This window comes from Dipodomys spectabilis, unplaced genomic scaffold (assembly GCF_019054845.1).
Source record: "Dipodomys spectabilis isolate Male_0828 unplaced genomic scaffold, ASM1905484v1 ptg000095l, whole genome shotgun sequence".
In the NCBI taxonomy this organism is placed as follows: Eukaryota; Metazoa; Chordata; class Mammalia; order Rodentia; family Heteromyidae; genus Dipodomys; species Dipodomys spectabilis.
In genome coordinates, this window is record NW_024870772.1 from 42,272,376 (window position 1) to 42,300,042 (window position 27,667).

Consider the following 27,667-nt stretch of genomic DNA (forward strand, 5'->3'; position numbering starts at 1 on the left):
ATCCTCAAATCTCAGATTCCTGAGTAGTTGTGGTTATAGGCATGAGCCGTCAATATCCAGATTTGTGATTTTTTTTTTTTAATACTTCAGAAGCTTGATGAAGAACTCCGTTTATCACTTAAATCTCTTGATCTTACATAGCAATAAATAACATCCATCACTGGTGAAATTCAATGTATCAAATCAGAAACTTCACATAAGGACATGTTAAACTCCTTCCCATCTACGCTTTCAGCAGTCAGACATGACATGCACACCGTATTACTCTCCCCTTTTCTTTTAGATCTCTCCCACCCCCTTTTTTTGGTGCCAGTCCTGGGTCTTGAACTCAGGACCTTGGCACTGTCCCTGACCTTTTCTTGCTCAAGGCTAGCATTCTATCACTTAAACCATAGCTCCATTTCTGGCTTTTGGGATAGTTTGTTGAGATAAGATTCTCACAGGTTTTCCGGCCAGAGCTGGCCTTAAACGGCTATGCTACCTCAGCTTCCTGTGAAGTTAGGATTACAGGCATGAGTCATGTGTGTTTGGCCTTTTCTGGACCTCTTGAAGACCTCAGGCATTGTCAAAGTCAGAAACCAGATATGGCCTAAGTCACCAATCCCTAGATTATTATGAACAGAACCATTTTGTTCAGGACTGTAATGATCCTGGAAAATTTATTGTTGTAGCCATTCCCAAGACAGTGCTGGCCAGGGACAACCTACTGCAGGGAAGGTGGAAATGTGACTCGCCTGAGGAGACACTTCTCTACTTGTTGTTTCCACATTCTAGCAGTACCCCAAAGTCTCATGTGAGGAAGAATGGGCCTCTGAGTGGCCCTTGGTGGCAGGAGGCCCTTAGGGCATTGTGGGTGTGCACTCAGAAAGGATGGTGGGACACCACCCATTTGGTTTCCTGTTTTGAGATGAGATCTTACATGTTCTTCATTCAAGATGGGACTTATACTATGCCATTTGGACTTGAAGCCTTAAAATAGGAGCTAAACAACCTTTTCTCCTTATAAAGCTTGCTGGCTTCACATAGTCTATCATAGTAATGAAAAGTGGGAAAATGTAAACAAGTACTCTGTTGCCATTTGAGATATGGCTAACTTACTGAATTTCAAAGAAGTATGGTCACTGAATGAAAAATGTTAGGAGGATTGTCTAAAATTTGTTCCTAATTTTGGGTGGGATTTTGTTTGTTTGTTTTGGGGTTAAGGAATGGGTCCAGAGCCTTGCACATACTAAGTGCTTTACCACTTGAGTTATGTCCCCAGTCCATTAGATAATAGTTTTGAAGCTTTAAATGCTGGCTTTTTTCTCAGGAATATATTTTAGGTACCATCATACTTTTTCAAAAAAATTTCAACATTTATACTAGTCAAATTAGGAATAATAACAAAAATTTCTAGTAAATTTTTATTTAATTTATTATAATGTCCACCTTTTCACAGCTTGAAAAAAAATTCCATGATATTAATTGATCTGTATGTTATTTTCTTTTAGAATGTCCCTTTTTTCATTGAAATAATTTCTAAACCACTCTATGTGTTCAACCTTCTGTTTAACACTCAGATATGGGTTTTTAGAAAGGCCACACGTCACCAGCTCCATGAAGTGGCGGATGGGACCTTGTTTTGGAAAACCTTCAAGGTACTTATCCAGAAATACATGCTCATGAAATTCTGAACCATCATCATCAAAACCTAGAAAACAAGACAAAATAAGTCACATTATAATGTTGAATGTGAAGCCTAAATCACAGATTTAATATCAACGAGATAACATATAACATGAAGGCATAAACCTTGGAGGTAGACCTAGGTTTAATCACAAATTTAATAACTCTAATTTCTGGCAGATTAACTTCTCCGAGTGTTAAGTTTCCTTAGGAATAATATGAAGGTTAAAAAAATAGGTTCTAGGGTTTTTTTTATAAAGATTAACTAGATACAAAAATGTTTAGCCAAGCTGGGTGCCCATGGCTCATACCTGTAATCCTAGCTACTCAGGAGGTTGAGATCTGAGGATTGGGGTTCAAAGCCAGCCCAGGCAGGAAAGTCTGTGAGACTCTAATCTCCAATAAACCACCAGAAAACCGGAAGTGGCGCTGTGGCTAAAGTGGTAGAGCACTTGCCTTGAGCTGAAGAGCTGAGGGACAGCACCCAGGCCCAGAATTCAAGCCCCATGACCAACAAAAAAAGCTCCAAAAAACAAAATATGTAGCCCAAACTAAGCATCCAAAGTATATAGAAGCATTAGTTGCTAATGAGATGTAATTTTTTATAGTTGGGAAAAACACAACCCAGGAAGTAAAATGTGAACAACAGGATGTATCACTGTGTCATTTTCTTTATTATGTTTCAAATGACACAGTGAGCCACTATAGACAAAACATCTTTCTCCAACAGCATCAAGTTTTGCATCAAAGTATGGAAGCCCCAGGTTACAAAGCCAGTCTCTCAAAGTATTCATAGGTTTCCAAGTTTGTACTGAGCAGTGATCTATGAGTTTCCTGTTTCCTTTGGATAAGCATTGCTTGAGGAGCTGGGATGAGACACCTTGCTTTACATAGTTAAAGACATTAACCCAAAAACATGTACGGCATATGTGGTCCTTGTCAAAATTATCTTGTTAAAATTATGTCCCCCCACTGGGTGACACTGGCTCACACCTGTAATACTAGCTACTCAGGAGGCTCAAATCTGAGAATCACGTTCAAAGCTGGCCTGGGGAAAAAAAGTCCATGAGACTGTTATTTCCAATTAACCACTCAAAAACTGGAAGTGATTCTGTGGCTCAAGTATAGACCACTAGCCTTGACCACAAAGATGATCAGGGACAGCATCCAGACCCTTAAGTTTAAGTCTTGCAATTGACAAAAAATAAAATTTCCCAACTTGATTTAAACATCTCTTTTTTAGATCTTAAAACTGGGCTGGGAAGGTGGCTCAGTGGTAGAGTGCTTGCCTCGCATGCACGAGGCCCTGGGTTCGATTCCTTAGCACCACATAAGCAGAAAAACCCGGAAGTGGCGCTGTGGTTCCAGTGGTATAGCACTAGCCTTGAGCTGAAGAGCTGAGGGACAGAGCCCAGGCCCAGAGTTCAGGCCCCATGACTGGCAAAAAAAAAAAAAAAAATAGACCTTAAAACTTCCTCAAAAGTCAAATTTTATCCACCATCATGCCCAGCTTTATTGATTGAAATGAGGCCTTACTAACTTATTGCTGGGGCTGGCCTTGAGCTGCAATCCTCCAGAGTAGATGGGACTCTAGGTATGAGCCACAGTGCTCACAACTTGCATTCAGCAGCTTACACAAGTACCTTGCATCATCTTAAGGCAATGGTTTTATGAAGTTCAAACACCACTATGAGAATCTAAGAGTTATAGCCAGGTGTCAGTGGCTTATACCTGTAATCCTGGCTACTCAGGAGGCTGAGATCTAAGGATCGTGGTTCAAAGCCAGCTCGGGCAGGGAAGTCTGTGAAACTCTTTATCTCCAATTACCCACCAGAAAACAGGAAGTGGAGCTGTGGCTCAAGTGATAGAGCAATTGCTTTGAACTGAACAACTCAGGATAGTACCAAGCCCAGAGTTCAAGCCCCATGACTGACCGGAAAAAAAAAAAAAACAAAGAAAAAAAAAAAAAGAATCTAAGAGTTGCAACATTCTCCAAAATTGAACAATAGTTTCAAATCTAATGCTGTATATATTAGAAAACACACCAAGAAATATCCCACTTGCAACTAGAAACTTTATGATTTGTAATCCTTCATCCTTTTATCCTTAAATAAAACATTGTTGGGGTTTGAGGAATGGCTCAAGGGATAGAACACTACCTAGCAAGCCTTGAGTTCTATCCCCTGAGAGCAAAACAGCATTAATTTGCTGACATCATAAAGATATCTACAATGTTTTGAGACTCATAAATCTCTATATTGTAAAATGTAACATCTTTCAGAAATATCTACATGTTGGAAACATCTGAAGGTAGCACTTACCTGCCTCATTGTTGATTGGGAACTCCCATAACTTGCCCTCCTTGGTCCACTGGATCATCTCTTCAAACCCATTCTGAAAGGGCTGTTCATTTACTGTGGCTAACTGCTTCGCAAATTCTATCTCCCAAAGGGAAGGCGGTGTCTCTGTGTCATAAAAAAAAACTTTAAGTAAGCACAAGGCAACGTAAATGTCTTTCTTCTTAAAGATGTTATCAACTTGGAAGTGAGAATCTATTTGTAAATCTTGATATTCCTAATTAAACAGTATACAATGAGAACTAAAATTGTAAAAGAAAAAAATATATAAAGACTACAATAATGGCAAATCTTAATTCTGGGTGTGTACGCATGGGCATGTGCAAGCACACGTGTGCACACATTTGCATGCTAGTACTGGTGCTTGGAACTTGGGACCTGGGTGCTATGCCTTAGCTTTTTTGCTCAAAGCTGGAGCTCTGCCACTTGAGCTACAGCTCCATTACTGACATTTTGCTGGTCAATGTGGAGGTAAGTTTCATGGGCTTTCCCATCCAGGCTTGGTTCAAATTATCCTCAGATCTTAGTCTCTTGAGTAGCTAGGATTACAGGCAGGAACCACTGGCACCCAACTGGAAACCTTAGCTTTTATAGCACTGCAATGCCAAGTACTTATTATTTTTTACTGGGAAGGAAAAACAATGCATTTTTATTTATGATTGTGAAATGTACCTTTTTTTTTTAATCATGGGGCTTGAACTCAGGGCCTGGGCACTGTTCTGAGCTTTTTTGTTTTTGTTTTTGTTTTTTTTTTTTTTGGGTCCGGTCATGGGGCCTGAACTCTGGGCCTGGGCGCTGTCCCTCAGCTCTTCCGCTCAAGGCTAGCGCGCTACCACTTGAGCCATAGCACCACTTCCGGCTTTTTTCTTTTTGCTTATGTGGTGCTGAGGAATCGAACCCAGGGCCTCAGGCATGCAAGGCAAGCGCTCTACCACTGAGCCACCTTCCCAGGCCTGTTCTGAGCTTTTTTGCTCAAGGTTAGTACTCTACCACTTTGAGCCACAGTGCCACTCCAGTTTTCTGATCGTTAATAGGAAAATAGAGTCTCACAGACTTTGCTGCCCAGGCTGGCTTTGAACCGTGATCCTCATATTTCAGCCTCTTGAGTAACTAGGATTATAGGTAGGAGCCACAGGTGCCCAGGTTGAATATCTTTTATAAATGTGATCCTGATGCTTATAGTCCAGAATGTTAATTTTTAGTCTGTCAAAATTTATCACTGATGTAATATTACTACTGAAGACCAAAGTAGTTAAGCTAACTGAACAACAAAAATACTAAAGGGCTGGGCAGTTATGGCTCACTCTTATAAATTCTAGCTACTCAAGAGGCTGAGATCTGAGGATCAAGGTTCAAAACCAGTCCAGGAAGACAAAAATCTGAGATTTTTATCTTTTGTTAAATAGCACAAAGCAGAAAGTGAAGGTATGGCTCAATTGGTAGAATACCCACCTTGAGTGGAAAAGAATGAAGGAAGAGCTTGAGACTTGGAACTCAAGCTCAAGTACCAGCACAAGAAAAGGAAACAGAATCTAAGGGATACTGAATGCTGTGGTATATCAATATAATTTTCATAACCAACCCTATGAGCAAGGTAATATATTGGCTCTCTAGTACCATGTTACCATGCTACAAGCTTCATTACTTACTTTTGAAATTTAAGTCTTTTAGGAATGAGTCATATTCTCACCAGCCACATACAAGGACACTGAGAAAACAGTTTGATAGCTTCTTTCTTCATTTTTTTTTTTTTTTTTTTTTGCTAGTCCTGGGGCTTGAACTCAGGGCCTGGGTACTGTCTCTAAGCTTTCTTTTGCTCAAGGCTAGTACTCTACCACTTGAGCCACAGCACTACTTCTGGCTTCTTCTGTTTATGTGGTAGTGAGGAATTGAACCCAGAGCTTCATGCATGCTGGGCAAGCACTCTACCACTAAGCCACATTCCCAGCCTGATAGTTTCCTAAGAAGTTAAGAATATACTTGCAAGCCGGGCGCCAGTGGCTCATGCCTGTTATCCTAGCTACTCAGGAGGCTGAGATCTGAGGATTGTGGCTCAAAGCCAGCCCAGGCAGGAAAGTCCCTGAGACTTTTCTCTAATAAACCACCAGAAAACCAGAAGTGATGCTGTAGCTAGAGTGGTAGAGCGCTCTCCTTGAACTGAAGAGCTCAAAGACAGCTCCCAGGCCCCATGATTGACAAAAAAAAAAAAGAATATACCTGTGGTCCAACAAAGGCACTTCACTCAGCATTTGCCCAAAGAGAAAAGATAACATATTCACACAAAAATTTATACAAGTGGATTTTTTGGTCATGTGGGGGTTTTCTTGTCTTTTTTTTTTTTTTGGGGGGGGGGGGGGCGGGCCAGTCATGGGGCCTGAACTCTGGGCCTGGGCACTGTCCCTCAGCTCTTCAGCTCAAGGCTAGTGCTCTACCACTTGAGCCACAGTACCACTTCCAGCTTTCTCTGCTTATGTGGTACTGAGGAATCAAACCCAGGACCTCATGCATGCAAAGCAAGCATGCTACCACTGAGCCACCTTCCGAGCCCTTGTTGTTTTAGACAGTCTTACTATACAGGTACAGTCTGGTCTGTAAATCATGATCCCAAGCCTCTCCAAGGGTGGAGTTAAAGGCATGTAGAACCATACTCTAACACCCTCTAGTCTAATAGGTTTGTATAATCAAGAACAAAAGACATTCTTGGGCTGGGAATGTAGCTTGGTGGTCGACTGTTCGCATGTATGAAGCCCTGGGTTTGATTCCTCAGCTACACATAAACTACAAAAGCTGGAAGTGGCGCTGTGGCTCAAGTGGTAGAGTGCTGGCCTTGAGTGAAAGAAGCTGAGGGGCAGTGCCCAGACCCTGAGTTCAAGCCCCAAGACTGGAAAAAAAAAAAAAAAAAAAAGATTTCTTTTAAAAAGCCACACAAAATAGCTTATTAGAATAGAGTAATGGAGAGTAGAATGGTTACTGCATAAATTTGTGTGCTATTTATAAAAGACATAAACTTCAGTTTCCTTGCTAGCTAATTTGAGTTTTAGAAAACTGACGTTTGAAACTTTAAAAACTCGGCTGGCTCCTTCAAGAACCCAATGTCTCTTTTGTCTTGCTGAGATGCCCACAGCAGCTGCTCTGACAACAACCGCTCTTCGAGGCGGGCCTCCCTTCAGTTCCGCTTCACAGCACTCCATGGACGTGTATTTTATGGCTCATTTTGTTTGCAAAGGACTTAACATTATGATAACTATTTCTTATGATTTGTAAGTCACTTGAGTTTATTGAACAGGAGATGTTTGTATTAGTCAGTGGTAACCAAGTGCTGATAGCTCATGTCTGTAATCCTAGCTACTCAGGAAGCTGAGATCTAAGTATTCTTGTTTGAAATCGGCCCAGGTGGGAAACTCTGTGAGATTCTTATCTCCAATTAACCAGCAAAAAGCTAGAAGTGAAGCTGTGGCTCAAATGGTGGAGCACTAGCCTGGAGCAAAAAGCTCAGAGACAGCAAGCACCCAGGCCCTGAGCTCAAGGCCCTGGACCGGGACACACAACACAAAAATGCTCAGGGATAGCACCTAGGATCTAAGTTCAAGCCTTAAGACTGGAACCAAACAAAACAAAACACTACATACCTGCTACATTCCCTGACTGTTTTTCTTCCTATCTTCTGAGTAAGGCCTAACAATCTCACCATTACTTCTATAAATGCCATTTTCTCTTCAAAATAGTGAGCACTCCTAACCAGGAACCACAGTTTATTTATCATGATGTAAGAGCACAAAGGGTACACTCCAATGGCAGATGATTACTAATGTTGTAACCTAAATTACTAGTGTAAATTACTAGTTCCTATGTACCTCTGGATGGTTCAGCTGGGAATCCTGACCTCCTGTGAGTCCACAGATTATAACATTTCCAGGTATGATCAGGATTAACAACCGCAACAGCTGCATTCTTAAACAGGCTATTCCCAACCACTACCCAATCATACCACCAAAAACATCTTTGAGAGACAGACATTACTCCACTGGAGGAACAGTACTTTTAACAAACCTGCTTCAGATGCTTCTTCAGAAAATGTCTTTTCGTCAAAAATATTAAGTCTCTTTCCCAGGAATAAATTTTTCTGAAGACTAAAAATTAAAATAAAATGTTTTAGTGATTATATTTATAAACTGTCAATAAACTGTTCATGAGAAAAAAAATGATATAAAATAGTCTATACAGTTAAAGGCTGGAACAAAATCTACCAAGCAAACGGACCGCATAAACAGGCGGGAGTTGCAATCCTAATATCAGATAAAATAGACTTCAAATTAAAATTCGTGAAAAGAGATAAAGAAGGTCGCTACATACTAATTAAAGGATCTCTCCTTCAGGAGGATATTACAATTCTAAATATCTATTCGCCAAACAATGGAGCACCCAAATTTATCAAAGAAACACTACTTTCCCTCAAATCCCATATAGATCCAAAGACATTAATCGTTGGGGATTTTAACACACCACTCTCCCCGCTAGATAGATCAACTCGGCAAAAACTCAACAGAGAAACCGCAGATCTAAACAGCTGCATAGATCAACTAGACTTAACAGACATTTACCGAACATTTCACCCAGCAGCATCAGAATACACGTTTTTCTCAGCAGCACATGGAACGTTTTCTAAAATAGACCACATTTTAGGCCACAAAGCAAACTTGTCTAAATTCAGAAACATTGAAGTTATACCTTGCATTCTCTCTGACCACAAGGGAATAAAGTTAGAACTCAACACCAAAAGCCACCAAAGAAAGTCCGGTATCACATGGAGGCTGAACAACACACTGCTGAATCATGAGTGGGTCATGGAAGAGATTAGAAAGGAAATTCAAATGTTCATGCTATTCAACAAAAATGAACACACAAAATACCAGCTCCTCTGGGACACAGCAAAGGCAGTACTCAGAGGCAAGTTTATAGCTCTGAGCTCCTACATCAACAAATTGGAAAGATCTGAAACTAACAATTTAATGACACATCTAAACCTCCTTGAAAAAGAGCAGCAAGATAAACCCCAATCCAGTAGACGGAAAGAAATAATCAAAATTAAATCAGAATTAAATGAATTAGAATCCAAAAAAACTATAGAAAGAATCAACAAAACAAAGAGTTGGTTCTTCGAAAAACTCAACAAAATTGACAGACCCTTAGCAAATCTTATCAGAAAAAGAAGAGAACACACCCAAATTAATAAACTCAGAGATGAGAAAGGAAACATCACCACGGAAACAAGCAAGATTCAGAACATTATAAGGGAATACTTCTCAAAACTTTATGCTAATAAGTTTGAGAACTTGACAGAAATGGACCTCTTCCTAGCAAATATTGACATGCCAAAACTAAACCAAGATGAGGTAAACTATCTTAACAGGCCCATATCAAGCATTGAAATAGAAACAGCAATAAGAGACCTCCCAGCTAAGAAAAGTCCAGGACCAGATGGTTTTACAGCGGAATTTTACAAGGCCTTCAAAGCAGAGCTCACACCAATTCTCCTCCAACTCTTCAATGAAATTGAAAGAGAAAGCTCACTACCGAACACATTCTATGAAGCCATCATAACCCTCATCCCAAAACCAGGCAGGGACTCATCAAAGAAAGAGAACTATAGACCCATTTCTTTGATGAACATTGATGCAAAACTTCTCAACAAAATTTTGGCCAACCGACTTCAACAATTCATCCAAAAAATCATACACCACGATCAAACAGGATTCATTTCAGGGATGCAAAGCTGGTTCAATATACGCAAATCAATTAATATTATTCATCACATCAACAGGAGCAAGAATAAGAACCACATGGTTATCTCAATAGACGCAGAAAAAGCATTCGACAAGATCCAACACCCCTTTATGATGAAGGTTTTGGAAAAATTAGGAATCCATGGAACATTCCTCAATACAATAAAGGCTGTATATGACAAACCTACAGCCAGCATTATACTCAATGGTGAAAAACTAAAGCCATTTCCTCTTAACTCAGGAACAAGACAAGGATGCCCACTCTCTCCACTTCTCTTCAATCTAGTATTAGAATGCCTAGCTACAGCAATAAGACAAGATGCAGACATAAAGGGGATCCAAATAGGGAAAGAAGAAATAAAACTCTCCCTCTTTGCAGATGACATGATCTTGTATTTAAAGAATCCCATAGACTCCACTCCCAAATTACTCAAGCTGATTCAAAACTTTGGCAAAGTAGCAGGTTATAAAATTAACCCCCAAAAATCAATGGCTTTTCTGTATGCCAACAATGAGAAAAGTGTGGCTGAAATTAGGAAAGCAACTCCATTTGTAATAGCCCCACAAAAAATAAAATACCTAGGAATTAACTTAACTAAAGAAGTGAAGGACCTCTATGATGAAAACTTTAAAATCTTGAAAAAGGAAATCAACACAGAACTTAAAAAATGGCAAAACCTCCCATGCTCCTGGATTGGAAAGATTAACATCGTGAAAATGGCAATACTCCCCAAGGCTATCTACAAATTCAACGCAATACCTATCAAAATTCCACCCTCATTCTTCAAGGAAATAGAAGAGGCAATCCAAAAATTCATATGGAACAATAAAAGACCCCGAATAGCAAAAACGCTCCTCAACGGAAAGAACACTGCTGGAGGAATATCAGTACCAAATTTCAAACTCTACTATAAAGCCATAGTAATCAAAACAGCTTGGTATTGGCATAAGAACAGACCTCAGGACCAATGGAATAGAATTGAAAACCCAGAAATGAACCTACAGACCTATAGCCATCTAATCTTCGATAAGGGAGCTAAAACAATAGAATGGAAGACAGACAGCCTCTTCAGTAAATGGTGCTGGCAAAACTGGTTAACTACATGTAGAAAACTAAAGCTAGATCCTTATATATCACCCTGCACCAGAATCAACTCCAAATGGATCAAAGACCTTGAACTCAAAGCAGACACTCTGAAAACATTACAGGATGGAATAGGAGAAACCCTGGGTCTCCTTGGCACAGGCCGAAATTTTCTGAATAAAGACCCGGAAACACAACAAATCAAAGAAAGGCTGGACAAATGGGATTGTATAAGGTTGCAGAGCTTCTGCAGGGCAAATGACATAGCTAGCAAGATCAATAGAAAGCCCACGGACTGGGAGAAGATCTTTACTAGCCATACAACGGACAAGGGTCTCATATCTAAAATATACTTGGAACTCAAAAAATTAAACCACCCAACAACAAATCCTCAAAGAAACAACTGCCCAATAAGTAAGTGGGCGAAAGACTTAAAGAGAAGCTTCTCTGAAGAAGAAAGAAGGATGGCCAATAGACACATGAAGAAATGTTCAACATCCCTAGCCATAAAAGAAATGCAAATCAAAACAACATTGAGATATCACCTCACTCCAGTTAGAACAGCAAAAATCAAGAACTCTAACAACAACAGATGCTGGAGGGGATGTGGACAGAAAGGAACCTTACTTCATTGTTGGTGGGAATGTAAACTTGTTCAACCACTTTGGAAAGCAGTATGGAGGTTCCTCAAAAGACTCCACATAGAGCTCCCCAATGACCCAGCAATCCCACTTTTGGGCATTTACCCAAATGATCACAAACAAGGCCACACTAAAGCTACCAGCACAACTATGTTTATTGCAGCATTATTTACCATAGCTAAGACATGGAACCAACCCAGATGCCCCTCAGTAGATGAATGGATCAAGAAGATGTGGTATATATACACAATGGAATTCTATGCCTCCATCAGAAAGAATGACATTTCCCCATTTGTTAGGAAATGGAAAGGCTTGGAAAAAATTATATTAAGTGAAGTAAGCCAGGCCCAAAGAAACATAGGTCCCATGGTTTCCCTTATTTGCAATATCTAGTATAGGTATGAGTCAAGCGGAAAAAGTCAAATAATGTGATGTTAGGAAAACGAAACCTCAAATATGTATTTTAATGTTTTTGTTTCTTTCATGCATGTGTTTCTAACACATTTATAATATTATCTCTTTGTTGCTTTGTATGTCCCTCCCCCACAGTGTAACCCCCGCTTTCACTATATTTGATGTCAGTATAACATGTGGAGGAGATGGGGACAAACAAGTCGTTTAAGGATTCAGGTGGACCTGTTGCAACAATGAGAAGTACAAAATGTCATGTCAAAACCAGCTTTACAATGTCGGGGGGGGGGGGGGGGGGAGGGGGGGTATGATTGGGTGGGAGGGAGGGGGGAGGCTGGGAAGGGAGGTGAAGGGTAAACAAAGGAGGAGGCTGCAATGCTTGGTAAGAAATGTATGCATTATCCTGCCCATGTAATTGTAACCCCTCTGTACAGTATGTTCTCAAATAAAATAAAATTAAATTAAAAAAAAAAAAAAATAGTCTATACAGAAATTACTGATCCATATCAGACATTTAAGTTAAACTACCAAGTTTTTAGGACTCTTAACTTTATAAAAACAGGAACATAGCACCTTGAATTTTTGTTTCAGGATATAACAAATCAGTCATAAAGATTTAATTTGCAAATTACCTCACTTTTTAAGTAAGCTTAGTTTTCCGTGATTTTTATTTGATTCTTTTCATATCAAAGTTTCAGAGAACTTAGTACAGTGGAAAACTACAAACTTTGCTAAAATAGAAACTGATGAAGTCACCATTTGTCTTTAAGGGCAGAAAATTATGCAATGTTCAATTACAAGTTATAAAAGTCTGCACAGATAAATCTAAGCGTTCTCTCTTTTTTTTTTTGGGGGGGGGGGTGAGGGTCCGGTCGTGGGGCCTGAACTCTGGGCCTGGGCGCTGTCCCTCAGCTCTTCAGCTCAAGGCTAGCCCTCTACCACTTGAGCCGTAGCACCACTTCCGGCTTTTTTATTTTCTGCTTATGTGGTGCTGAGAAATCGAACCCAGGGCCTCATACATGCAAGGCAAGCGCTCTACCACTGAGCCACCTTCCCAGCTCAAGCATTCTCTTTTATGATCATTCCACGGCTTAAAAATAACTAACTTCTTTTTAGATAACTATTTCCAATTAACCACTGAAATGGATGTGACAAGAATTAATAGGTAACTTTTACTGGTATGCTTTATCAAATGCTTTATGCAGTGATTCACATATTTACTTGAACAAAACAGTGGCCAGATTAAAGACCAGTTTACACATGGGAGAATGGTTTTTAAAAGAACTTCTTGCCGGGCGCTGGTGGCTCACGCCTGTAATCCTAGCTACTCAGGAGGCTGAGATCTGAGGATCGCGGTTCAAAGCCAGCCCAGGCAGGAGAGACCGTGAGACTCCTATCTCCAATAAACCACCAGAAAACCGGAAGTGACACTGTAGCTCAAATGGCAGAGCGCTCGCCTTGAGCTGAAGAGCTGAGGGACAGTGCCCAGGCCCGGAGTTCAAGCCCCACGACCGACAAAAAAAAAAAAAAAAAAGAACTTCTTTTGTTGTTTTTTTGTCAGTCCTGGGACTTGAACTCAGGGCCTGAGCACTGTCCCTGAACTTCTTTGGCTCAAGACTAGCACTCTCCCACTTGAGCCACACCTCCACTTCTGGCTTTTGCTGCTTATGTGGTACAAAGGAATTAAACCCAGGGCTTCATGAATGCTAGGCAAGCATTCTACCACTAAGCCAGATTCCCAGCCCAAGAACTTCTTTTCTAGATCAAATTGATTTTGTCTACTAAGTAAAACTGGAAAAAAAATGCAAATAATATATTAGAATGAGATTAAGTAACATCATAACATGGAAGTTTTCCCCTAGCAAGTTCCCTGTATTTGTAAACATAGGCTTATCTGCTTAGAACTATTCTCACTGGCTTATATTCTTTTCCCTAGCAAATATATACTCGCTGGCAAATTAGGTAAACAGGATGACAGAATGAAGTAACTCATGACTATGGAATACTCCACTTGGTAGAGTATGGAACTTCAGAGGAATGTAAAAAGAGGAAAGGGATGCCGATTGTGGAGCACATACTCTGTATTACAGAGCTCACATACATTTTTTTTCCGTGCTCTTCAAGGAAAGTATTTAAGCTGGGTATCACTTTTGGTATGCTGATCGAGGCTCTAGTCACAAAGTCAGTCCGTGGCAGGGCCAAGACTCCAAGGCAAGGCAGAGTGACTCCAAAGTTTACACTTCACTACTCACACCTCTGCCTAACTAGATCTGTTCACACCTGGGTTTTTTCTCAGGCTGCAACTGCAACAAATTCTGCCTCAGTCACTGTAGCCTTAGAAACTTAGTTATCTCCCCGCTGCTGCCCTGTCACCCCTTTACACACCTCTTCAACACAGTACACACAGAATCCACTTTCCTACCTTTTAAAGTTTCTCCTTGCAGATGCTCTATTTTTTCTTTCTTTGTTTGCAGTGCTAGGGACTGAACTCAGTGCCTGGAGCATGCAGGGTAAGCACTCTACTTCTGAGCTCCATCCTGAGCCTTTCTTTGAGACACGACCCCCAAGCACAGGCTGCCTTCTTTACCCCTTGGAGACTTAAAGCTCTCTTTTTACAGTTAGAATACAGAGGTTTTCATTGTGATGCCATGGATGTGTACAGTGTACTTTAAAACAGGTCACTCCTCTATTACACTCCTATTAATCCCCTACTTCATCCCTGCTTTTGCTACCTTCATATATATCTGTATCTCCAGATATAGATGCACATGTGTGTAACATACTTGGATCTTCACAACCAAGTACACTCCCACAACCAATCTTCTGTCCCCTTGGCTATAGTCCCCCTTTCACACTTGTGTCCCATCCTTATCACTACTACCATCATCATTGTAAGTCTAAATTCTACCTATGAGAAAAAATATGCAGTATATTTTTTCTATTTTTTGGTGTGTATGTGTGTGTGTGTGAATCCTGAGGCTTGAACTCAGAACCTAGGTGCTGTCCCTGGGCCTACTTGAGCCATAGCTCCACTTCTAGCCCTTTGGTGGTTAATTGGAGATCAGAGTCTGACGGACTTTCCTGCTCAGGCTAGATTTAAACCACGATTCTCAAATTTCAGCCTCCTAAGTAGCTGGAATTACAGATGTGAGCCAATGGCACCTAGATAGTTTTTAATTTTTAATTACACTATGCTAAGGTTAAAAATCAAGCTATAAGCATAAACTCCAGGATGTGATCTCAGCACTGCAAATAATAATGTTATGATACACTGTACAGAAGTAGTCACAAGAATCGTGGAAAGACAATGGTTCACTTACATGTTCTTAGACCTTAAATACATTTTCAATAATATGCCAGACACTAAATCACTTTAGAAATTCAAATAATTATCCAATGTCAGTGTTAACTTTTTAAAAAAAATTTTTTGTTGGCCATGGGGCTTTAACTCTGTCCCTCAGTTCTTCAGCTCAAGGCTGGCACCCTACCACTTGAGCCACAGAGCCACAGAGCCACTTCAGCTTTTTCTGCTTATGTGGTACTGAGGAATCAAACCCCGGGCCTCATGCACAAAAGGCAAGCACTCTACCACTGAGCCACCTTCCCAGCCTGTGTTAACTTCTTGAACTTGAGTTAAATGCTGACTACCTTTTCCAATCTTCCTGCACAAATCAGTAATACCCAGAAAGAGTAAGTCAAGTGCTGGAGTTTTTACTTAAAATAGAATCCATGGACTGTGCAACATATTATAAATACTTTAGAGTGTATCTTGTGTTTAAAAACAAGTCAGTTTTTCTTCAGAGCATGTCAAATATCTGGTTCCTTCTTCCCAACTGTCACTTGTTAGGCATAAAAGAAAGCACAGAAGCTTCATGTAAGTACAGAACAACTTTCAATTTACAAACGATTATGGCAGTTTCAAACCCTAAGAATTTCACATTTTCAAGGCAACGCATACTTTGTTTTGGATGATAAACTCTTCCTCTAAGCTATAAAAGGTGACTATGTATAGAGATGCAGAGGGCATATAAATATTCAGTGGTTGGGGGGGCGGGGGGGGGGGTGGGGATGGGAAGGGATGGGAAGGGGAAACAAAGGAGGAGGCTACAATGCTTGATCAGAAATGTACTCATTATCTTGCCCATGTAATTGTAGCCCCTCTGTACAGTATTTTCACAATAAAAAATAAAAATTAAAAAAAAAAATTCAGTGGTAGGAACATTCTCAGGAATGCCTCTTGTAAAATGTTCATTTGTTCCAAATTCAGTCAGTAATATTCATTAAAATTCAGGGATCCCTAGACAGCATAAGTAAATGTGAGGTAGGATCCATTCCAATATATGGTTTAGGGAAATGTGGTAATATAAAAGTCAGAGTAGGGCTGGGAAGGTGGCTCAGTGGTAGAGCGCTTGCCTTGCATGCCTGAGGCCCTGAGTTCGATTCCTCAGCACCACATAAGCAAAAAGAAAAAAGCCAGAAGTGGCGCTGTGGCTCAAGTGGTAGAGTGCTAGCCTTGAGCTGAAGAGATGAGGGACAGCACCCAAGCCCAGAGTTCAGGCCCCATGACCGGACCTCCCCCCCGCCCCCCCAAAAAAAAAAGTCAGAGTATCTTTCCCTTTGCAGGAAATGGTACAGAGGTGGGAAGACAAATGTACAGGCACCCACAATGCTCAGACAACCCATCGGCAATACCAGGTATAAGGTATGCAGCAAATCCTCAGCTAACGTAGAAACAAGCCAAACAAATGAAGCCCAATAGGTCGCAAAGCCTGAATACCTGTTTTTAAGATCGGCTGTGTTCTTCTTACCAAGATAATTCTCAGATTCTTCATCAAACTGAATCTGATGCTCCGGTCTTGTTCTAACTCTAGCTGTAGGTTTTCTGACAACTTTCATTTCTGATATTATGTTACTGAAACTGAAATAACAAAAAACATCAAGTATATTAGAAATCTTAGCTATGCAATAGTAAGGCACTTTTCTTAAACAGGAGACGAACAATCTAATACTCATTTCACTTTTATGCACTAACATAGCATAAAAATATAAGTTAAAATACAATCATATCTATGTTCTTATCATCTACATAAGTAGCAAATAAGATCTGTTCACTGTTGTATCTGTTGAAAACACAAAAGGGGCCTTTGACTAGCAGTGCAGATATCTAAATTTGTTCTTTACCTTCCTGAGATAACTTGGAACAAATGCCACTGAGGATGGCTGATTTAGATCACATCCTAAACAAAGCATTGGCACTGCTTGCTGGTCTTTGGTCAGCTAAGTACAAGTGGGCATGAAGAAAAAAGGTGAGGTGTGGAAATAGCCCAGCTCCACACGAAGAGAAGGGAAGGAAACAGGTCTATAGTCAACAGTGCATAACTAGAAACTATTTTCTCACATAAACTATTTTGTTATTAGCTCCTTTATTTACTTATTTTTTGTGTCAGTCCTGGGGATTGAACTCAGGGCCTGACTACCGTCCATGAATTTTTATTTATTTTCTGCTGGTGCTCTACCACTTGAGGAACAGCTTTACTTCTGGCTATTTGGGTGGTTAATTGCAGGTAAGAGTATCATGAATTTTCCTGTCCAGGTTGGCTTCCAACTGTGATCCTCAGAACTTAGCCTCATGAGTAGCTAGGATTACAGGTATGAGCAACCGGTGCCTGGCTTGCTTATTTTAATACCATTACTCTGAACTTTTTTTAGGGGCTAGAAGCTTCATAACTTCCTAAAATAAAAGTAGAGTCATAGTCATTGAGTTGGTTTCTTAATCCTATATCTTACTTAATATAGAGGTTTAAAAAAAACTGCTAAACGTGTTTCTGGGGCATTTCAGATGTAAAATGCAAATGCAACACATATCGTTCACCAGCTATGTGAAAAGGGCCTACTTTAGGTTTAACCATTACTGTCACAACTATGTGAACCACTGACCTAATTTTACGTTTCTCTCCAGCTTTCTGTGCCCTTGTGTCTGCCTCGTGCTGCTGGAGCTGCCGGAGCAGCTCTGACTTGGTCATCTTCTTGTCAAAGGGAAGGGACTCTGCAACAGCAGATGCAGCTGCCACCAACTCTGGATTCAGGGACTTGCTTCTGGAAAAGAAAATGAAGAAATAGGAACTAAAGAAGAGGGATGATGCTTATGTGCCTAGTTTAGTGACAAGTAAAATGAAGTGGGGAGGATTATCTTGGACAATTTCTGAAGGCAGGGACTACAAGCATATGCTTCCATACCCAGCTTTAGACATGGGTTTTAGATATACTTTGAAACATTAAAGTGTAAATGAATATACTCCTGAAGCACATGAACAAACCTGAAAATGACATATTTTTTTAGCCAAGAATTGCAATTTAATTAGATGCAAATGAACATCTAATTACACTTAGATTTCTATAGGATCTGTTACCTACTTTGCAATTAAAGTTTCCAAATTATTATTTTTGTGTGTGTGTGTGTGTGTGCATGTGTTTGTTTTGTCAGTCATGGGGCCTGAACTCTGGGCCTGGGCACTGTCTTTCAGCTCTTCAGCTCAAGGCTAGCACTCTACCACTTGAGCCACAGCGCCACTTCCAGCTTATTCCTGCTTATGTGGTGCTGAGGAATGGAACCCAGGGCCTCATGCATGAGAGGCAAACACTCTACCACTGAGCCACCTTCCCAGCCCCAAATTATTTTTTTAATAGAAGATAACTCAAAAATTTGCATGTCACCCTTGCACAGGAGCCTGCTAACTTTCTCTGTATCATTATAGTTGTTGGGTTTTTTTTTTTGGGGGGGGGTCCTGGGGTTTGAACTCAGAGTCTAGGTGCAGTCCCTGAGCTCTTTTGCTAAAGGTTAATTGGAGATTAGAGTCTCACAGTACTTTTCTGCCTGCTAGCTTTGAACTGCAGTTCTCAGATCTCAACCTATTGAGAAGCTAGAATTAAAGGCGTGAGCCACCAGCACCCAGCTATTGTTCCGCTTTTAGTACTGTGCTACCTGAATGAAGACTAGAGTCTCCAAATTCTTAAAACTGCTGGATAAAGATTAGACGGACTTTATTAGGACTTTAATCTGATCTTTTGGAAGATCAGAAAAGAAAAATAGAAATGTGGGGGGAAATATAACAATGAGTCAAAGAAAGTTCTACTTTCAAAACTCTTGATCTACGAATACTGCTTAAACCTCACCCATGTCACTGTATTCCTTTCATAACTTCCTTAAACCTCACCCATGTCACTGTATTCCTTTCATAACTTCCTAACTTCATTTTCACATTTTTTTTTTTTTGACTCAAGTATGCAAGATAGGCAGGCAAGTACTCAGTCTAGAGCCCTGCATGGCCTCAGGATTTGCAATTTGAGGTGGCCCAATAAAAATCATGGGAGAGATTCTGTTACTGAAAATAATTAACTTTTACATAAGTCTGTGCAAGAAGCACAGATTAGAACCTTTATCATTTTAACTATCTATTCTCTGGTATTTCAGATTATTTTACAAATACTTGTACCTTTCATTCCTTTATACTATCTGAATTTCTTCAACATAAACTATGACATACAACTTCAGGAAAGGAAATCTCATTGTGCAAAGCTTTTGGCAAGCAACTTGGTGACATTAAAATTTGTAAATACATGCCCATATCGTAACCCAATAATCCCATTTTTTTTTTCTTTTTGTAGTTCATGGGGCTTGAACTCTGAGCCTGGGCGCTGTCCCTCAGCTCTTAAGCTCAAGGCGAGCACTCTACCACTTGAACTACAGCGCCACTTCCAGTTTTCTGGTGGTTTATTGGAGGTAGGACTCTCACAGTCTTTCCTGCCTGTGCTGGCTTTGAACCGCAATCCTCAGATCTCAGCCTCCTGAGTAGCTAATATTACAGGCATGAGCCACCGATGCCCAGCCCAGTAATCCCACTTCTTAGGAATTTTGTCTTAAGAAAATAATGTGGAATTTGAGCAAAACAGTATACTTCGCACTCAGGACATAAGCCATTCGACTTCTGTCCAGAAACAATCTTAGAATCTGTCCATATCACTCCTAGCTGTATTTTGAATTTGGGCTAAAATGTTAATCAGAGCTTTTCCTTAATCATCCTTAAAAATAGCACTCTCCAGTTCCATCTTTGTTGTTCTTCATCTGTTTATCTGACATAGTACATCCAGGCCTAAGTATATCCCCCTTTCCCACATTACTTCTTACCACTTCTTCACCCGTTTTTGTTGTTTTGTTTTAAGAAAAAAAGAAAAAGTCTGGCCTATAACTTGCTATGTAGTTCAGGTGGTTTCAGATTCTCAATCCTTTCCAGTCTCCCAGGTGATGGGATTACAGGTGTGTGCTACCCCCTGGCTTCTCCCATGTTAAGTTAGGAAGCACGGACTATGTTTTGTTCAGTGTTGTATCTCCAGGACTTTGGACTCCGACTGAGCTATAATGTCAAAGAAAATTTGCTGATGAAACAATGTTAATTGTAGCACTTATACCAGCAAAACCCCCCAAACAATCTAAGGAGCGAATCAAGTAACAGTGAGTCTCCTTTCTTACTGGTTTTTTAGGGCAGGTAGTTTCTTCATTAGGAGAAAATGAAAGCAGAAATTTTGGTCGTGCTACATCCACTCAACACTCAGCTCTCCAAGGCTGTCCCAGCCATACCTGACCCAGGCTGTTAGGAAGATAAAAGACCTACAGCAGCTGGTACAACAGCCTCTCAGGGTGTCCTCTCAGCAAATGTCCTTGTAGCACTCATACAGGTGACATTTTTCACAGTCATGTGAGAGTAGAGACAGAGGGTTGCTCTATGGAAGCCAGGAGGCTGAATGGTTTATGGCCCCATTATAGTGGACAGTTCTTACATCAAGGCCACAAGTGGTTTCTAAGGTTCCTTCAGTGGCCTGGGGCAAGGCAAGTCTTAATATGGTGCCCTCTATGGGTCAATTTTGTGCTGACCACACTGCCTATAATCCAGCTGGTTTTCTATGGTTATCAGGTGTGATGTGTTTAGTTTTCGGGAAGTAAAGAGAACAACATTTTCAGTGCCATACTGGCACCCATATTTCTCCTCTCAGTTCCCTAAGGGAACAGAATGGACAGAATGGGAGAGAAGGGACATTCCATATCTTGTGAGGCAGGACCAAACATGGAATTCAGTACTCCCTATTTGAATGAACTCACTGCCTTCCACCCAACTATGCATTTCAGGGGAGCTTTTTTTTTTAAACTGTTGGGGGCCTGAACTCTGGGCCCAGGCACTGTCTCTCAGCTCTTCAGCTCAAGGGTAGCACTCTCCCACAATACACTTCCGGCTTTTTTCAGCTTATGTGGTGCTGAGGAACGGAATCCAGGGCCTTATGCATGCAAGGCAAGCATTCTACCACTGAGCCAACTTCCCAGCCCCTAGCGGAACTTCTGATAGAAAGTAAAAAGTAAGAAGTTCCAAAAAATGTTAAATCATTTTGGAACACAAGAACCTCCAGTATGTCTTCCGGTAAATGGTCAGTGATAGAGATCCTAAAGTTACAAACCTTATTACTTGAATGGATGACATTGTCTATTTACCAAAAATATTTTACATTCCACTAAAATAAAAAACTACTTAAGCTGTAATACAACACTATTGCTGATTGCATTCAGAATCAGATAAGTTAGATATGTTGATAAGCACTATTATAGTGCACTGGAAAAAAAGAAAGCATAGAAGAAAGAAAACATGAATTCCTGATTAAAGAAAGTTATATACAGGGGCCGGTAGCTTACACCTGTAATCCTAGCTACTCAGGAGGCTGAGATCTGAGGATCACGGTTCAAAGCCAGCCTGGGCAGGAGTGTCCCTGAGACTCTTACCTGCAATTTTCCACCAGAAAACCGGAAGTGGCGCTCTGGCTTAAGTGGTAGAGTGCTCATCTTGAGCTGAAGAGCTCAGGGATAGTGCCCATGCCTAGAGTTCAAGCCCCATGACTGACCAAAAAAAAAAAAGTCATATAAAACAGTTGTAATCAGGCTGGGAAGGAAGGTGGCTCAGTGGCAGAGTGCTTGCCTTTCATGCACGAAGCCCTGGGTTTGATTCCTCAGCACTATATAAACAGAAAAAGCCAGAAGTGGCGCTGTGGTTCAAGTGGGAGAGTGCTACCCTTGAGCTGAAGAGCTGAGGGACAGTGCCCAGGCCTAGAGTTCAGGCCCCACAACCTACAAAAACAACAACAACAACAACAAAAAACAGTTTTAATCAACATGCTGAACTCTACTCCAGAAGCCATGTTTTTTACTTTTTGAGACAAAGTAACCCAGGCAAGCCTCAAACTTATGAGCTTGCTACCTTAGCCTCCAATGGATTGGATTAGGTATGCACCACTGTGCTCAGCTCAGAAGGATGGGAGAGGCAGGATAGGTTATGAACTCAGGGTTTGGTACTTGCTAGCAAGTCTCTCTACTATTCAAGCCACACCTTCAGCCTTTTTGGGCTCTGGTTTTGAGATAGAGTCTCATTTTTTGACCAGACCAGCCTGGACCGTGATCCCCTTCTTATGCTATCCACATAGTTGGGATGACAGATGTGTCACCACACCCAGCTGTTGGTGGAAATGATGGTCTCAGAAACATTTTACTTCAGCTGGCCTCAAATGACCATCCTCCCGATCTCCATCTCTTGAGTAGCCAGCCACCAGTGCCTGGCTGGAAGGAATACTGAAAAAGAAAATGTTAAAGAAGTCTTTTCCTGTCATAATGAGACCTCCAAACCAAGATGTGCATGACACAGTTAACAGTTTAAAGGGGCAACTAAATAGCATAAGAAAATGTTAGAGGGGCTGGGAATGTGGTTTAGTGGTAGAGTACTTGCCTAGCATGCATAAAGCCCTGGATTCGATTCCTCAGTACCACACAAACAGCAAAAGCTGGAAGTGGCACTGTGGCTCAAGTGGTAGAGCAGAGAGACTCAGGGACAGAGCCTAGGCCCTGAGTTCAAGCCCCGGGACCAGCCAATAAAACAAAGAATGTTAGAATCCTCAGATAATTTCTCTAGATTGTATACAGATGACCTGTTATGACATAAATATGAAATGATAGCACTCCTCAAGTAATCACTAGTGTATCTGTTGATAAGCTGTTTACTTTTCGATAATTCAATACCTATCAAGTATTTTAAACATTTTTTACTAAAAGAAAAGGTTTATTGATGCTTCAAAAACCCTTTCAAAGAATATTCAGGAAACTCTACTTCACTGTTGGTGGGAGTTTAAACTTGTTCAACCACTCTGGAAAACAGTATGAAGGTTCCTCAAAAGACTAGACATAGAGCTCCCCTATGACCCAGCAATCTCACTTCTGGGCATTTACCCCAATGATCACAAAAAGGCCATACTAAAGCTACCAGCACAACTATGTTTATCGCAGCATTATTCACCATAGCTAAGATATGGAACCAACCCAAATGCCCCTCACACACACAATGGAATTCGCTTCCATTAGAAAGAATGACACTGCCCCAATTGCTAGGAAATGAAAAGACTTGGGAAAAAAATCATATTAAGTGAAGTAAGCTAGACCCAAAGAAATATAGGTCCCATGGTTTTCCTTATTTGCAATAATTAGTATATGTCTAAGATAATCTTATCAGATTAGCAGAAATGCTTAAAAGCTATGTACATATGACCATATAAGATGGTGCTAAGCAAAATGAACCCCAAGATATGGACACAAGAGGTTTTTCTGTTCTTCCTCCTATGGCATATACCTGCTGTCACTGTATTTTGTCACCCATTTTGGTACACTGCATCTTGTATATGCATTTGTCTAATTTGGTGAGGGGAAGGGGAATAAAAAAATGTTGAAACAAGGACATAGGACAACCATTGCAACAATGAGACTATGAACTTTATAACTTTGGGGGGGCGGGTGAAGGGAAGGGGTAGAAGAAAAACAAAGGAGGGGGTAACACTGCTTGACAAGAAATGTACTTATCACCTTACTGATGTTAACTGTAACCCCTCTGTACAGTATCTTGGTAAGAAAGAAAAAAAAAAAAGAATATTCAAGTTGCAATTTCATTTACCTCTCCACTGAAGCATCTTCTGTAGGTCTTTGGAGCTTTCTAACTGTAGTGTCTAAACTTGTATGAGGTTTCCTGCTGGGTGGCTTTGTTGTTTTAACATGTACTGTCTTCAGTTCAACTTTCATGTCCTTGATAATGCCTAGCAAGTCTTTTTTGATGTTCTCCTTGATTTTGTCTTTGCTCTCTGAAGTCTTAGATGTCTCACTGGTGGAAGCAGACTTCTTATCTTTCTTGCTACAGATCATGCTGCTAGTCCCCAAATATCGCTGAATATTTTCTGTCCTAGAAAGATGGATTAGAGGGGAAAAATGAGGAGGACAATATAAAACAATACAGCAACACTTGAAAAAAAATTTAATTTACAAAATTTTAGTTCAAACACTTTCCATTTTTAAATGCTTTTGATTACTGACTATAACATAAGCAATTTACCATAAGTTAACATATATATTATACCTCTAGCTTTGTGAACACAACGTACATCTATGTATTTTTTCTCATACCCATATCAGCTCTGTGAAATAAGCATTATCCTCATGTCACAGAAAAGGAAGTGACTTATCCATGGTCATGTAGCTCAGAATTCCTGAGGCCTAAGCCACATAGTATACCACAAATAGGTACAGGTGCACTGATACACTAGCCTCCTGGGACTAATGATACTCCTAAGATTGTTGCCTCCTTCCACTTACCCCAGAGTTCAATACAAACATCAGGGGGCTGGGAAGGTGGCTGAGTGGTAGAGCGCTTGCCTTGCATGCATGAGGCCTTGGGTTCGATTCCTCAGCACCACATAAGCAAAAAGAAAAAAGCCGGAAGTGGCGCTGTGGCTCAAGTGGTAGAGCGCTAGCCTGGAGCTGAAGGGGACAGTGTTCAGGCCCCATGACCGGACCCCTGCCCCCCCCCTCCAAAAAAAAACACAAACATCATTTTCTTCTTCTTCTTTTTTTTTTCTGGGTCTGGTCGTGGGGCCTGAACTCCGGGCCTGGGCGCTGTCCCTCAGCTCTTCAGCTCAAGGCTAGCGCTCTACCACTTGAGCCACAGCGCCACTTCCGGCTTTTTTCTTTTTGCTTATGTGGTGCTGAGGAATCAAACCCAAGGCCTCGAGCATGCAAGGCAAGCGCTCTACCACTGAGCCAACTTCCCAGCCCACAAACATCATTTTCTATGTGTTTGATGACATAGAAGAGTTGGAAAACAGTAACATAAGTGATTTATTATTCTCAAATTCAAATATGAAATATGACCCCAAGTTTTGGCTCTCATACTATACTTATCTATAAAATGTCATAATCAAATAGTATGAAAATAAAATTTCTATTAATGAAGAATACTTACAGACATTCCTGGGTGTTATTATAATGACCTTTCTCATTGAAGAATATGCTATATAACCAACCACTATTTGTAATGTTAGAAGAAAAATTCTTTTTTTTTTTTTTTGTCGGTCGTGGGGCTTGAACTCCGGGCCTGGGCGCTGTCCCTCAGCTCTTCTGCTCAAGGCGAGCGCTCTACAGCGCCACTTCCGGTTTTCTGGTGGTTTATTGGATATAGGAGTCTCATGGTCTCTCCTGCCCTGGCTGGCTTTGAACCGCGATCCTCAGATCTCAGCCTCTTGAGTAGCTAGGATTACAGGCGTGAGCCACCAGCGCCCGGCAGAAGAAAAATTCTTGAGACCAATTAAATTTAGTAGACTTTAAGCAAAGCCGAACAAAACAAAACCAATTCACAAAGTGGGAAACTCCCAGAACCAGAGCAGGTTCTGAAAACAGACAGCTTTTATAGAGGAAAGGCCGTCAGGTACAAGAAACAACCTGACTATAGCAAAGTCCATCAGTCAAGTGGTTACAACTTAATTAACTTACAGCTTAATTAGTTAATTGACTACATGCCTCCTGTAACCAAATGAAGCTCAATTACTGTAACTAAGCTCTCTAGGTTATTAGTTACAGTGATTCAACAGGAAGCCTATTGGGTATCCTGCTCAAAGCCACAGCCTTCTGTACATTTTACAGGAAACAATGCCAAAGTGAATCAGAAAAGAGAATATTCAGTAGCTACAGATGTCCCTCCATTTTCATTACACACCCTTACAAAAAGTAACGCAAATGATTACATCTGTTTCAGACCCAGCCAAAAATATCCTCCCCTTCCCCAATCTGTGATATAAAATCTAGGGCCTCACACTTATTTCCTACATTCATTCATTTACTTGTTAGCAGTAATGGAGTTGATACTCAGGGTCTCTGGCTTGCTAGGCAAACTACTTGAGCCATTTCTTACTTTTAAACAATCCAAATATCTACTTTGATTCCACATTTGGTATTGCCACTTTAACTTTAAAAACTAATGAGCATGTTAGTTTCACAATGCAGGAATAATGTATATTTTTTAAGATGTCACTGAATATAGCAAGTATTTATTCTGTGCCCAGTACCATATCAGGTGTTGACGACATAAACTAGTGATAAGAACTAAAAATGTGGGGCTGGGGAGGTGGCTCAGTGGTAGAGCGCTTGCCTTGCATGCCTGAGGCCCTGGGTTTGATTCCTCAGCACCACATAAGCAGAAAGAAAAAAAGCCGGAAGTGGCGCTGTGGCTCAAGTGGTAGAGCGCTAGCCTTGAGCTGAAGAGCTGAGGGACAGCGCCCAGGCCCAGAGTTCAGGCCCCACGACCGGGGGGGGGGGGGGGGGGGGGGGGAAGGGGGGGGTTGGAGGGTAAAATGAACTCCCTTCTCTCAACACTCGTCTCTTGACTTAATTGGTCTGAAGTACAGTGAGCAGCCAGATTTGGGTACAGTAACAATGATCGTACCTTTAGGCAGACCACAGCACTTCTTCTCAAAACTAATGTAGAGGCATTTTCTACTACTTGCTGGAATATAGTCTTTTTTATTTTTCGGTGACCGTATTGGGGCCTGAACTTACGGCCTAGGCGCTGTCCCTTAAGCTTTTTTTTTTTTCTTTCTTCTTTTTCTCAAGGCTAGCATTCTACCACCTGAGCCACATCTCCACGTTTAGCTTTTTGGTAGTTAACTGGAAATTAAAAAAAAAAAAAGTCTCACGGACTTTGCTGCGCGGCCTGGCTTTGGTGAGCCACAATTGTGGGCGCTCAGCCTCCGGAGTGGGAGGGATGACAGGTGTGCGCCAGCGGCTCCCGGCTGAAGTAGGTTTTTCCTCGTCATCATGCGCGTACAGGAAAGAATGAAGGAGGGAGGAGGGAGACCATCACAATAACCTTCCGGCTGCGGAGCCTGACTAACTGGAGAAACGCCGCGCGCGGGAAGAAACCCCGCAAGGGTGGGACCGCAGACCACCAGGCCGCGGGCCCCGCGCGCCGGGACCCGGGCCCAGTCACCGGTCCTCCCCAGGACGACCTCCCTTCCCTCGCCCGGACGCCGCCGTGGCTCCTAAGGTCCTGCTCGGCCTCAGGCCGAGCAGGGAGTCTAACCCCGCGCACCCGACCAGGCCGCGGTGCCCGCACACCTGCGGGCCCGCACCGCCGCAAGGCGCTACCTGGATGTTCCCGGCGGGGCGGCGAGCGGCGCCATCCAAGCGGCCGGAGTCTCGGGGGTGGCGGGGCTTGGAGCGCGGCGGGAGAAGGGGAGCCGAGGCCGGCACGCACACACCCGCCGGAGCATCGCGGATAAACCACAGGGACCTGCAAGGACAACCGGAACAGGCGGTCCGTCCGCCAA

The 27,667-nt window shown here is 41.5% G+C and overlaps 1 protein-coding gene across 2 annotated transcripts; it reads right to left on the reverse strand.

Moving 5' to 3' along the window:
• Positions 1 to 1,389: 1,389 nt before the first annotated feature.
• Positions 1,390 to 27,667, reverse strand: Mrps31 (mitochondrial ribosomal protein S31). 2 transcript variants are annotated; one of them, XM_042685486.1, is made up of 8 exons: positions 27,486 to 27,667; positions 23,971 to 24,252; positions 17,879 to 18,037; positions 16,719 to 16,859; positions 15,425 to 15,431; positions 8,073 to 8,145; positions 3,987 to 4,130; positions 1,390 to 1,690 (listed from the first exon to the last, which is right to left on the reverse strand). In XM_042685486.1, the coding sequence occupies exons 1-8, from the start codon at positions 27,608 to 27,610 to the stop codon at positions 1,461 to 1,463; spliced, it is 1,161 nt and encodes a 386-aa protein (XP_042541420.1). In that variant the 5' UTR covers positions 27,611 to 27,667; the 3' UTR covers positions 1,390 to 1,460. The 2 variants fall into 2 exon arrangements, with proteins under 2 accessions (XP_042541420.1, XP_042541419.1); XM_042685485.1 differs by lacking the exon at positions 15,425 to 15,431 and having other exon boundaries at positions 8,073 to 8,152.